This window comes from Rutilus rutilus, assembly GCF_951802725.1.
Source record: "Rutilus rutilus genome assembly, chromosome: 18".
Lineage (NCBI taxonomy): Eukaryota > Metazoa > Chordata > Actinopteri > Cypriniformes > Leuciscidae > Rutilus > Rutilus rutilus.
Window position 1 is genome coordinate 25,255,510 of NC_140231.1, and position 14,353 is coordinate 25,269,862.

The window sequence follows — 14,353 nt, forward strand, 5'->3', positions numbered from 1 at the left end:
ATAAAGCTTGGAAGAGCCAGGAGGACATTTTTTTTATATAACTCCAATTGTATTCGTCTGAAAGAAGAATGTCATATACACCTAGGATGGCTTCGGGGTGAGTAAATCATGGGCTAATTTAAATTTTTGGGTGAACTATCCCTTTAATGGAGGAAACATACAGGTATACTGATATAGATGCACTGCATGTTATTTAAACTTGTACAGTGTTTTCATATAAAAACTATTGTTTAGCTATTTTGTCATTTACTCACCCTCATGTTGTACATTACCTGTATGAAAGGTTTGGAATGGCATGATGACAGATTTTCCCTTTTTGGGTGAACTATGTCTTTAATGTTGATCTTCACTGACATGCCTTTCATAAAAAAATTAAGTTTACAGGTCTTTTTTTTACCTGTTCTGGGCTGGCCACGCCACCCCTCTCTTTCCGTCCAAAGTTGCGAATTTAACTTATGTGCAAAATTGGAATATCGCATAAAACATTTGCGAATAAAGCACCGTTTCCATCCAATGAGTCGAAGAAACCGACACTTCCTATTAAACTGGTGCTAAATATCACTAAGTAAAGTAGGAGAAGCCACTGTATATAAAACTTTTCATATATATAAAATTACTTTAGCGTCAGAGTGTGCAAACGGAATGCAATAAAGGCTGTCATGTTATCTTGCTTTCAGATCCCAGACAGCCACATAGTGGCGGCCCAGATCCTGCCCACATCTGTGTTGAATCCACATGTACCAGATGTGGCCCGGATCTGGGCCGACACTATGTTGTTGTCTGGGAAGCCTGCTGTTTGGGAACGCAGTCGTATAAGACAGTTCTGGGAGGTCATTATACCAAACCATTTTAACGACAGACTTTGCTCAGGCATTTCAGATGCCGTGCAACGAGATCGGTCCGCTAGTTAGTTCACGCCATCCCTTTTTTGATGCACATTTGGGAATTCATTCTGCAATTGTGTTTCCATTGTAGTTTATGCGCATGTTTTGTTATCAGAATTTTTTTTATCCGACTCAATTGAGCGCATTTTTCTGCACATTTTTAGAATGAATGCGCATCTTGGTGTTTCCATCCAGCATTTTTTATGTAATATCCCAAATCCACATAAAAATAGGTGGATGGAATCAATCACGCTCTCAATTTCCACTCTTCATTCTCTACCACTTCTCTGTCATCTCTCTTTATCTATATTGTTTCTCTCTGCACGCTGTTTTCCAATTACCGCCTGAGAGAATCTATATGGAAGTGTCTGTTCATCATAGAGAGACATGCTCACATCGAATTCGCCAAATGTATTCCAGAATCATATTTCCTCTCTATTCCACTCCTTTAGGCAAAGAGATGATTGAGATGTACTTCGACTTCCGTCTGTTTCGACTTTGGAAAACCCGGCAGCACTCAAAACTCCTCGACTACGAAGATCTCTTGTGACCCCGCGCGGGTCAGCCTGTAGCATTGCGGGCAGGACGTCCCACTGTAAAACTCCATTCTACCAGCTTTCATTTCGGAGAACAGGAGGAAGAGGTAAACGAGTGGAGACGGTCACAGCCACTTCTCTGGCATCGCTGCGTGTCGAGTATTGTTTATTTCAGCTCGTCTCTGCGGACTTCAACCACCCCCGAACGGTAACACACAAGGGGCAAAAACAAATAGCAAATGGTTCAAAATGCAAGAGAAATCCGGATACATGGATGTTTCGGTTCTCTAATGGAGAAAAGTGGTTTCTCTGGTTGACAAGTTGTCGACTGTTTTCTTTTTTTTTTTAACTAACATATCGCCAAATGCTATCAATCACTAGCCGAGACAGTTGTGCTTATGACAGCGTGCAATATCAAGCCGCGCTGAAACTTACCTACCAGAACACAAAAATTGTTATATATGAAATAACAGCTAATATATTAATATACATACAGGATACATCTCATGAGTAAATAGAGTAGCTATAATAGTCATGCAAATAATCTAAATGTCAATGGTACACAAATTACTTTTTCAGTGTTTATTGTTGTGGTCTTTCTAATGAACTATTTGGAATAACTCAGGTTTTAGCCTTTACGAATATGTTAATTACTCCCCTATCCAGATGTGTGGAAGTCATTTAGGTGGAAAGAATGTACATTCTGCCAACATATTTATACGTGCTTGTTTCATAGGGTTAAGGAATCTTTCATCACTTTTAGTTTTCGTCATAACTCGTGTCTCCTCATTATATGCTAGTATCTGTCCCTCAATTGAAAATATAGACTCATTGCAAAACACTATAATAATAACAACAATAATAAGCGCTTGTGTCAATGTGTTCATAACAATTAAGCTGTTTTCATGCTCGGTTTGATTGCTAAGTCTGAACCTGTCAGTCTTTAAACATATTATTTGCCTCCAAATGGCAGTATACTTAAGCCATCATCGTGTACCTCCATTAGTACAGTACATGCGGTAGCTGTCAAAAAAAGGAAAATTGATGTCTAGTTCACTTTTTTTACTCATGTTTTGGTTTTAGCACCAAATTTTTTGTGGCACTTTCTTCTGTATTAAATATACACTACCATTACAAGGTTTGGGTCAATACGATTTTTTTTTTAAAGAAATGAACGCTTTTATTCAGGATGCTTTAAATCAATCAAAAGTGACAGTAAAGACAAAAAAATACCACAGTTTCTACAAATAAATCTTAAGTAGCACAACATTGATGTTTGATCAATGTTGATTGATTGATGTAAGACGTGTTTCATGAGCACCAAATTATAATGATTTCTGAAGGATCATGTGACACTGAAGACTTTTTAAATTGTAATAATCTTTCACTTTTTTTTTTAATCAAATAAATGCAGCCTCGTGAGCATAAGAAACTTCTTTCAGATACATTAAGGAATCTTACCGACCCCACATTTTTGAATGGTAGTTTATGTTTACTAAATAATATGTAAAGGATAGGTGTTCGAATCTACAAATGAGGCTAGGTTGCTTTTAGAGCAAATTTGAATCACACTTTGACTGCATGTGACCCCTTTTTTGACTTGGGTGTGTTTTCATGATGTCAGAAACTTAATTCCAAGATCCAAGCAAATGGACTTGGGTTCACATCATCGGCTCTTGTGTGAAAACAGCCTTATTTTTTCTCTACATTTAGTCTGAAGCCATTGGTGTAGTGGGTCATGAACAGGCATTATTCTGAAGGTCACTATTGCCTTATGGGGCGGGATGGTATTTGATGGCCATACCTGGATAATAGAACGATTTAGACCGTTTTATGGCAGCTTGCAGGTGTAAACTCTATGCATTCTTCTTCTTCCATTAGTAGCTTTCAAAGGTTTTGAGCAACTCGGGAGTTGATTTTCATGTGTATCTTTATGAATGTTCTATTGTACTCAGCTAATAAGCCATACACTCTTTAGCAAGCTGCTCAGACTGATGGCTCTTTGATGTGGATGGCTTCAGGCACTCATGATGAACTTCCAGCTAGTTGAATGATGGAATCTTCTATTGTCTTGCTTATAGCATCATCCACAATGCTAATTGGCAACTCCTTTGGTGTTGTTCAGGCAATCTTTAACTTAACTGATAGACAGAATGAGGTCTTGCCCCATGGAAATAAGTGAAGCAGTCAGTACTCTGTGCGAAATGGTCTTAGATATGAGAATGAGAGGAAAGGAACTCCATCATGCTGTTAGAACGTTACCCTGCCAAGATGTGCATCATCTGGAATGCATGACATTCAAATTTAGAGGTGATTTTAAGGGTGTTTAATGTTAAAACGCCTTCTCTTACTTAAAAATAAGGTTTATTTCCTAGAAAAGTGTAAACACTGTTGGGGTTGGGGGCGGGACTAATCAGTTTGTGCCTTGCCAAACGGGGGGAATTAGAAAATGTTGTCGACATACTTTTGGCCATGTAGGGTACATTCTTAATGTTGCGAAATATTTTAGCATCTGACAGGGAAAATTTTAGCAACATATTTAAATGTTAAAACATTTATTTTGCATCTGAGGGGCCGTTTACACAACACCATTTTCAACTAAAGACGTAATGGGAAAAAAAATTAACATTTTGGTCGTTCATTTCCACGACAACGGGTTTCAGAGTGCAATTTTTTGAAAACTATACCGTTATTGTCTCCGTGTAAACTACAAAAAACGTGAATTTGTGAAAACGATGCCTTCATGCACATGCATATAACGTGTTCAGTCTATAGGCGTGTAGTGTTTCTTTACAAAGTGACATTGTCAACTACTGGCCTGACAGCATAATGCAGCGCTTTTTTTCGTCAATGGGGATTGGGAACGTTGTTGTACGTCGTCGTGTAAACGTAACCTTAGATGAAAATGCACACATTGAATGGACATCTTGGAAACGTACATGTACTATCAAGATATATATCCATTCATACCCCAGTTTTAAAGGTACATAAAGTGATCCAATATGGCGGACATACACAAAAGCTAATGAAGAAAACCTTTAAATAGTCTTCAAAGTTTCCACTTCCACTGGTGTGTGTCTGGATATAGAATAGAGTGGGGTTGTCTTATCATAGGGGACATTGCCGGTGGTCGGTGCAGTCAGATAAGCACACCATTTCCCCTAAAGGTTTGCACCCCAGCCAGAAAATAGGCTGCAAATGAATTGGACTGATCCTCTAGCAATTCCAGTCATTATGGGGCCATCTGTGACTCGCAGTAGGTGTCAGAGAGCCTGGCATGTCAGAGGGAACGAGAGCGAATCCACATTCACTATTCTACAGACGCCAACATCACGTTAACGGGAACATTTGGTGGCGAGAGTGAATGTCGTCTTGGGATGTCCAATATGAACAGAATGCATCAAATGGAGGGCAGTCATATCACATGTATCACTTATAACCACCGTCCTGTAAGATTGTTTGCACAGTTATTAATTTACTTTTTAATGAATAGTGTTTTAAAACGGTTTGTCAATGTAGCAATATATGTAAGTCCTCTATGATGTAAATGTTAATGTTTTGATCTTTTTACTAATTTATTATATTTATTATATATTTATGCTATTTATTTTGTACTTGTGCTGGACAGTAATAGCTTGTGCAAAGCTTTCTTTTAATTATGGAAGAATCTCAGCTTCTTCTGTACACAAGGCTTTGGCAATGTCTTTAAATTGATCTTTGTATTATATTAGCCTCAAAAATGATCTACAAGTGACACTTTATGAAAAGGGTAAATTTGTTAACATTAGTTAATGCAATATGCACAATAAACAACATTTTCACAGCATTTATTAATCAGTGCTATTTCAGTATTATTTATATATTATTTTCAATTTTATTCAGTTTTAGTTTTAGTCATTTAAGGCCCCTTTTTCAGTTATTTGCCAACGCAACGACTCATTTTCAACAAAATAAATATATATATATTAAAAAAAAATTTAATCTAGGCCTTACATTTATATTTTATTTAAACTTTTTTTAATGAAATTAATGAAAATGATTTTAATAGTTTTATATAACATTAAAACCCCTGTTATAAATCTAGCTTAATTATATTAATTTTAATTATTTTTTAAATACATTAAATACAATGAATTAAGCAGCTCGTAAACATACTGTATCAATAGGAAAAACTGAAATAGCTTGTTAAACATGAAAATATTATGCAATCATTTAAGATTTTCTCCTTATATTCAGGCTTTTTGGCATAAAGGGTTCATTTATGAAATGTTGCGAAGAAACTGTCCTATACTTGATCTTACTTTCATAAAAGGGCCTACATTAACTACAGCAATGTTAATAAATTCCGCCTTATTGTAAAGTGTTACCGATCACATTTAATGCCAGCTTGCTTGTACTTGATGTAAACAGAGATGGCTGATCGAAGGCTGACGAGAAAAAACTCCCGCCCAAATGTCAACTATGACCCTAATCCCTGAAAAAAATTGGTTGTAGAGATTGATTCTAAACCAGCTAACCAACAGAATCTGCATATGTTTTAATCAGCATTGTTTGTGGACAATGTTTGACGTGCATGAATGGGCGGTTTCAGCCGTCGCTCTACATGATCAGAAGATTCCCTCAGCTTTAACAGTGTTTAGCCATCTAATGTATTCCCTTTGTTGTTGGGCCTAAACTAATTATATGTAAAGAAAAAAAAAATTATTAAAGGAGTGGTGCTGTGATTTTTTTTTTTTTTTTTTGATAAATGATTTATTTATTCAAACATACAAGGTATTTTTATGAGACTTTATGGACAACAGTATGTTGGTATTTGTTTTTATTCACAATATTAGTAGCCTTTATCAGGCATTACAGTCAAGTCTATAATACAGAGAAAGCTGTCTGTTAGCATTTCCATTCATCGCTACTGAACTTAAACTACACTATTCTGCATCCCGAAAAAAAGAAAAAAAAATTATGGAATGAAATGGCATCTACCATCTAGAACTAACCTGGTGATGCCAACTAGCTTAACCTTGACCTCTTGAGTACAATATTTACACACATAAATCTTGCATTGGTCGGCTACAATGACCAAATCAAGCTGGTGCTTCCAGTGAGAGCACAAATAAAAATGAAAACCATTGGCGTATAATGAGATATGTTATAAACAGTATTATTTTATATCTTGTGCATATATTTAAACCCTTTGTGATCATGCAATATGCTTATTAATAAAAGTTTGATGGTTCTCTGGTCGACGATGTACCGAATTAATTTCAAGTGAGGGTGCCAATGCCTTTCAGCTCACTCTAAATGCTCTTGAGTAGCATAATTATCTCACAATCTCTCCATAAACTTTCACCCCCTCACGTTTTGTCCCTTTCACCACGTCCCGTTCACGTGTGCAGGAAGGTGAGCCAGGAGCGCAGGTGCACCAGAGCTCATTAGCTTTATGAGAGACTTGATGGATGGTTTGGTTTTCAGAGCATTACACTCCAACCCTCTTCACATCATATGAGATTGTGTTTTATAATTAAAGAGAATGAATATTCAGCAAAAATACATCCTTTATCGTCCGTTATTCAGTAAAGAGAATGAAAATGTTCTCTGTGCCGCTGGAGAGGTGGAGAGCGCGCACCATCGATGATAATTGATTTGTTTTTCTGATGCTCCCGTGAATAATGATGACATGCTATTTTTTGTATGAGGTAGATATTGTAGATATAAATTACATAACAGATATATCTGGTGTTGATTATGTCATTGAGATATCTACATCTGCAGATTTGTGTCTTGTGCATTTCATGGTGTAACTGAATCATTGTGCTGGAGATGAAACTCATGCGGTCGCTGGGCCCGCAGCGTCTTAAATACGAGATATTCCAACATGCTGGCACTGAACGGGTGCAAAGTGTTTCTAATGCTTTTCTTTTCTAATAAAATGTTGTTTCGACCAATCTTTGTGGACCCTTTCCTTTGTTCCTAAAAATGTTTTCCCTTCTCTTCCTTTTTAAGAATTTGATTGCATTTTGCATTGGAGTGCATGAGGCAACAATTAAAGGTTTATATGCTTAAAGGTATAGTGGAGGATCTTTCCGAATTTTAGATAAGACCCGCCCTCTCCACTTTTTGAATAAGTTTGATTGATTCACCAGAATGATTGACAATTAGGAGGACCAATAGTATAGGTGATCCACCCGGAAGTAAAAAATCCTCCATTATACCTTTAAGCAATAAAGTATGAGAATTGTTAGTTACCAAGTACAATGGGGTTATTATGGTATTGCCATGGTAACATCCCTTTTGCATCATAAACAAATACTACAATTAATTAATAACATTAAATAAATATTAAAAGAGGAAACTAAGGGGCTGTTTACACTACACTATTTTTCAACTAAAAACTGAAAGCTTTTTATGTATTTTGGTCTTTCATTTACACGACAACAGTGGTTTGGGGGCCTGGAAACTCAAACTCTTTTGAAAACCGGTTTCAAAGTGCTAATGTGTTCTCTATGAACGATGATAACTTGATGACCAGATAACTGCCACAACGTTAATCAAAATTCTGAGTGAGTTCCCTGTTAGTTGGGATAATTCAACATTTTCTCTGAAAGAAAATCTTTTGTTTATTCAACACATAAATATACAGAGCGCCATGTTTCACTCTTCCCCAGAAGGCCATCTGGACAGGCGAGGTGAGAGCGGACAGGATCATGAAAAGAGAGGGCCGTGGTCTACTGACCTTGCTGAGGTGAGGACGGAGATGGCCTGTCAGAACACAACGTGCGTCTTGAGATTTATCATTTATACTGTGTGTGTCTGCATGGCAGCGTGTGAAATCTCCTCTCTCAATTTTTATTACTTTATTCATTTACCTAAATGAGCACCTGGTTTAACATGCATCAAAAAACTGATTAATATTTGCTTTGGTGGTATTATGTAAGAATTTTATGTTTAATACACTCTTTTCTCCTTTTGTAGTCCAAAAAACTGCGGTATTAGAGTAACACACCAGGGTAAATAATGACTGACTTTTTATTTTTAGGTCAACTATCCCTTTATAGTTTTCTTAGGCTGGCTAATTACTCCATAATGTGACAATGTGTGTCTTGATTTTCCCATGTGAGATGTTCACCGTTTCCCACTAAACATTGGACGTTGCATAGACGTGCAGATCATGTCTATATTGGGTCCGTCGGTCCATGACCAATTCTGGACATCTATTCGACGTCCAAACTAGGTCCACTATTTGGACGTCCAACCATGACCCAACTTGGACGTCATATTGACGTTCAACATTTGACCTTTGAACTGGGTAATTTTTTTGGACGTCATTTGGACGTCTATGACAGGTGCAGGAAATGTACATGATTAATATGTAATTTTTTTTTTATTTACTACAGTTATAGAAGTTGTATAAAAACGACGTCTAAAATGAGTCTAAATTTGATGTTGAAAAGACGTCCACAACCGACCACATTTGGACTATAAATAGCCCTTACGCGGAGGTCCCACGGACGTCAACATTAGACGTGCAGTAGACGTCGAAAAAAGACGTCGCCTGGCGTTACAAAACAACCCGTTCAGTGGACCGAAATTGGAAGTCCAAAAATTACATCGAAAATTTGTACTTGAATTGTGCAGTGGGTTGGGTCAATGCCAAGACTTTAAAGATAGGCCTACATCAAATAAATAAATAAATATAGAGTGTGACAACTAGCCAAGGTCTATACAATAAGAAAAAGTTTAAATTACTGTAAAATTGTGTGGAAAAGCCTTCGTTTATGTGAAAGCACACATGAGCCTTGAGAATGATGCAGTGGACAGACTGGCCTTGCACAGAGAACATCAATCCATACAGCCATATGAGCCAGTAAAACCTTCAGCTGCGACACTAGTGGTAATATATGTGTTTTCTCTTCCATCATACACTGACCTAGATGAGACAGTCCTGTGTCCATTATTTTATCTTATCCAGATCTGAGAGCTGTCCTGCTCAGTAATAATCCGTCTGACGGAAGGCTCGACTGTAACGCCACCCAGAGGACAGGGTGAGCACGCCACACTGAGAGAAAAACTTGTCACAAAACTTTCCCTGCCCTAGCATTTAATTGGACTTTCTTATTTAAAAATAAGTTCAAGGTCACGTGGGCTATGTGAGATTAATAGTTTTTTATCTGCTCATAATTTTATCAACTAATAACGATATAGTAGTTGTGAAAAAAACGAAAAAAATATGAGCACAATCATAAAATCAGAGGTGGACAGTAACAAAGTACATTTACTTGAGTACTGTACTTAAGTACACTTTTTATCTGTTCTTTCAATATTCTAACTTCACTACATTTGAAAGACAAATATCGTACTTTTTACTCCACTACATTTCTGTCAAGGTCCTTGAGAAGAAAGTAGTAACGTCAGTCAGTGGATGATTCTGGTTGCAGGGGTTGCATTTTGGTTGAAAATGGAAGTCGGGTTGACGTCAGAACCCGACGTCAGATAAGCGTCAACATCCAACGTCGGATAGACGTTGAATTTTAGTTGGAAATGAAAGTCGGATTGACGTCAGAACCCGACGTCAGATTGATGTCAACATCCAACGTCGGACAGACGTTGGATTTTGGCTGGAAATGAAAGTCGGGTTGACGTCAGAACCTGACGTCATATTCATACTAAAAACCAAAGAACTGTAAATAGGGCAATATTTTAGGGAAGAGCCATTTGGGTGTCCGAAACTATTATGGACGTTATTGAGAGATTATTCAATCTCACATTCAATCCCACTACTGGACTGTGTTCTAGAAATAAATTTGATATTCATATGAGGGTAGGTAGGCAGGCATAGATTCAGAGGCATAAGGTACTGTAAGTATTATATAAAACAATGCAACAATAATAAAACAATGCATTGACTTTTTACTTTTGATACTTAAGTACTTTTAAAAACTAAGGTCTTACTTAGGTCTTTTACTTGTAACGGAGTAATATTTGACCAGTAGTATCTGTACTTTCACTCAAGTAATGAAGTTGTGTACTTTTGTCCACCTCTGCATAAAATAATAATAAAACAGCTACAGTGAGGAAAATAAGTATTTGAACACCCTGCTATTTTGCAAGTTCTCCCACTTGGAAATCATGGAGGGGTCTGAAATTGTCATCGTAGGTGCATGTCCACTGTGAGAGACATAATCTAAAAAAAAAAATCCAGAAATCACAATATATGATTTTTTAACAATTTATTTGTATGATACAGCTGCAAATAAGTATTTGAACACCTGTCTATCAGCTAGAATTCTGACCCTCAAAGACCTGTTAGTCTGCCTTTAAAATGTCCACCTCCACTCCATTTATTATCCTGAATTAGATGCACCTGTTTGAGGTCGTTAGCTGCATAAAGACACCTGTCCACCCCATACAATCAGTAAGAATCCAACTACTAACATGGCCAAGACCAAAGAGCTGTCCAAAGACACTAGAGACAAAATTGTACACCTCCACAAGGCTGGAAAGGGCTACGGGGAAATTGCCAAGCAGCTTGGTGAAAAAAGATCCACTGTTGGAGCAATCATTAGTAAATGGAAGAAGCTAAACATGACTGTCAATCTCCCTCGGACTGGGGCTCCATGCAAGATCTCACCTCGTGGGGTCTCAATGATCCTAAGAAAGGTGAGAAATCAGCCCAGAACTACACGGGAGGAGCTGGTCAATGACCTGAAAAGAGCTGGGACCACCGTTTCCAAGGTTACTGTTGGTAATACACTAAGACGTCATGGTTTGAAATCATGCTTGGCACGGAAGGTTCCCCTGCTTAAAACCAGCACATGTCAAGGCCCGTCTTAAGTTTGCCAATGACCATTTGGATGATCCAGAGGAGTCATGGGAGAAAGTCATGTGGTCAGATGAGACCAAAATAGAACTTTTTGGTCATAATTCCACTAAACGTGTTTGGAGGAAGAAGAATGATGAGTACCATCCCAAGAACACCATCCCTACTGTGAAGCATGGGGGTGGTAGCATCATGCTTTGGGGGTGTTTTTCTGCACATGGGACAGGGCGACTGCACTGTATTAAGGAGAGGATGACCGGGGCCATGTATTGCGAGATTTTGGGGAACAACCTCCTTCCCTCAGTTAGAGCACTGAAGATGGGTCGAGGCTGGGTCTTCCAACATGACAATGACCCGAAGCACGCAGCCAGGATAACCAAGGAGTGGCTATGTAAGAAGCATATCAAGGTTCTGGCGTGGCCTAGCCAGTCTCCAGACCTAAACCCAATAGAGAATCTTTGGAGGGAGCTCAAACTCCGTGTTTCTCAGCGACAGCCCAGAAACCTGACTGATCTAGAGAAGATCTGTGTGGAGGAGTGGGCCAAAATCCCTCCTGCAGTGTGTGCAAACCTGGTGAAAAACTACACGAAACGTTTGACCTCTGTAATTGCAAACAAAGGCTACTGTACCAAATATTAACATTGATTTTCTCAGGTGTTCAAATACTTATTTGCAGCTGTATCATACAAATAAATAGTTAAAAAATCATACATTGTAATTTCTGGATTTTTTTTTTTGATTATGTCTCTCACAGTGGACATGCACCTACGATGACAATTTCAGACCCCTCCATGATTTCTAAGTGGGAGAACTTGCAAAATAGCAGGGTGTTCAAATACTTATTTTCCTCACTGTATAAAGAAATCGTTTGGGACTTTAGATCATTTCCCTCTTATGTAGGCTATGTACTACAGGTTCAGTTTTGAACAAAATGCTAAACATAAAATCTAAATTGACAATTCTTATTTTTTATGGAATATTTCAGTATTTATTATAAACTATTTATCAATGCACATCATCATTTTTTATATTCATGTGCCCTTGTAATCTTTAATCAAAATAACTTCCTCTCCCTCTTGTAGCGTCCTCTTCTCTTCTACAATGACTTTACTTGCGAGAGCGAGACAAATGATACAGACAAAATCAAGTACCGCCCTACATTTTTTTTTCTTGTTCTGTTTCACAAGCCAGGCCCGTTTCACAATAGGGAAGAAAAGACTAGCGCAATTTGTGTGACAATTTTCATTCATTCATTTAATGTGTGAAAATTAACAATAGTGTTCATGTGTAATAAACCATATTATAGTGTGAAATGATTGAGTGATGAGTGTTTGGAACCACATTTGTCCTTTTCTTCTTTGTTCTGTCATTTTGCTGAGTGAGACCTAAATAGGAGTAATTGAACTCAAGGGAAAATAATCTCTGAAAACAACAAAGATACACAGCCATTATGAGTTTGGAGCTGTTTGTTGCTGCACCTGTTCTCTGAGTAAACCATTAAACATGGCGTCTGGATACAAACCTCCCCTGGAATCAGCAAATCTTGTGTGCTGACTCGAGGATCTGAACCCCACATGTGCCGCTGGGTTCAACGTACCTCACATGAGCCTTTGAACAAGAGCTTTTAATGCCACTTTCTTGGCGAGCGAGCCGAGACTATGATGCCTGTTCCCACAACCGTTGCATTTTCTAAAAGCTCTTAGCATAGCAATGTATTTAATTTAGGCAAGACATTAGTAAATGGCGCAAGATAACAAACATGGCTGCATCGACAAAATAATGACAGATTCAATTTTGATGTGTGCACAGTGAATTCCACAGTGACTCAGGTTGTGTATAATTTTAGATGTTTCACCTTTCTATGCATAATCTGTAACAAAAGGCCATTACACTTTCTGCCTGAAACATGCTGACCAGAGAGAATGAAATGGTTTTGCTGACTCTTAAACCCCACGTTCTTTACCCCCAAGCAACTTACAGCCTACTTTGATTTGTGCAGTGCTTGTGAAGGACAACCTGCAAGTATGCTCCAATTCTATGTATTTTACCTACTAAATGAAGCATATACTGTACCTGGTGGTCTTTAGATGATCTTTTGGGTGGAAAATTGTGCAGATTTTCTATAGCATCTCGAGATGATACCAGCTTGTAAGGAGATTTTTTTAAGCTACCAAGAAATCATACAAGCATTATATTCTTACAAAAAAGTACTGTGACAGTACTGTGGTAATTTGATTAGCATTCCATGATATTGATTGATGGCCATATTCAAATACCATTTTCATGATGTCAGCATGGAATAAACCGTTTTGTCCAGCATACACTGCAAAACCTAACAAATGTCCTATACTGAACACTTTTTAGCTGACAATGTGCAACAGTTGAACCTAATTGCATAGTTATAGTAAGTGTTACTATTTGTGTAGCCTACTAGAAACCCTAGTTGGATAGTTTTTGTAACTAACAAAAAATGTAAATTCTGTCGTCATTTACTCACCCTCATGTTGTTCCAAACCTGTATGAATTTCTTTCTTCTGTTGAACACAAAAGAAGATATTTTGAAGAATGTTGGTAACCAAACAGTCGATGGTCCTCATTGACTTCCATAGTATTTTCTTTCCTACAGTCAACTGTCTGGTTACCAACATTCTTCAAAATATCTTTTTGTGTGTTCAACAGAAGAAAGAAACTCATGCAGACTTGAAACAATTTTAGGGTGAACTACTGTATCCCTTGAAGGTATGATGCCCTTTTTGCTCCACTGCTTGTCATCTGTCCTCAGTTTAAAGAAAACTGCTGGTCTCTTTAATCTTATTTAGTAGCAAAGTGTTTAAAAACACTAATATTAATTCTGTTCAACAGTAAAACAGTTGTACACTTTGTCATTTAGCACTGAAAGCAACACAAGAGGGAAATAAATAAATAAAAATGTGAATTACCACATGGATGCTCAGTCTCGTTTCCGGTGATCTACCTTCATACAAAGCTATAGCCTAAGCTTTAGCTATAAATAAACATACTAGCCTACACCATAGTCACGACTTCAGTGTCACTATCACTAAGCTTATGACAACCCTTTCAGTCTTTATATATATATATAAATATATATATATATATAT

General features: G+C 37.6%; 1 protein-coding gene across 2 annotated transcripts in view; it reads left to right on the forward strand.

Annotated features, from left to right (window-relative positions):
- Nucleotides 1-5,347, forward strand: part of nsmfa (NMDA receptor synaptonuclear signaling and neuronal migration factor a) — a 44,497-nt gene extending 39,150 nt beyond the window's left edge. For both annotated transcript variants that reach the window (XM_084386588.1, XM_084386589.1), the window contains exon 14: nucleotides 1,337-5,347. In XM_084386588.1, the coding sequence (XP_084242714.1) occupies nucleotides 1,337-1,434 (98 nt within the window). In that variant the 3' untranslated portion in view covers nucleotides 1,435-5,347. The remainder of the gene's footprint in view (nucleotides 1-1,336) is intronic.
- The last annotated feature ends 9,006 nt before the right edge of the window (nucleotides 5,348-14,353 follow it).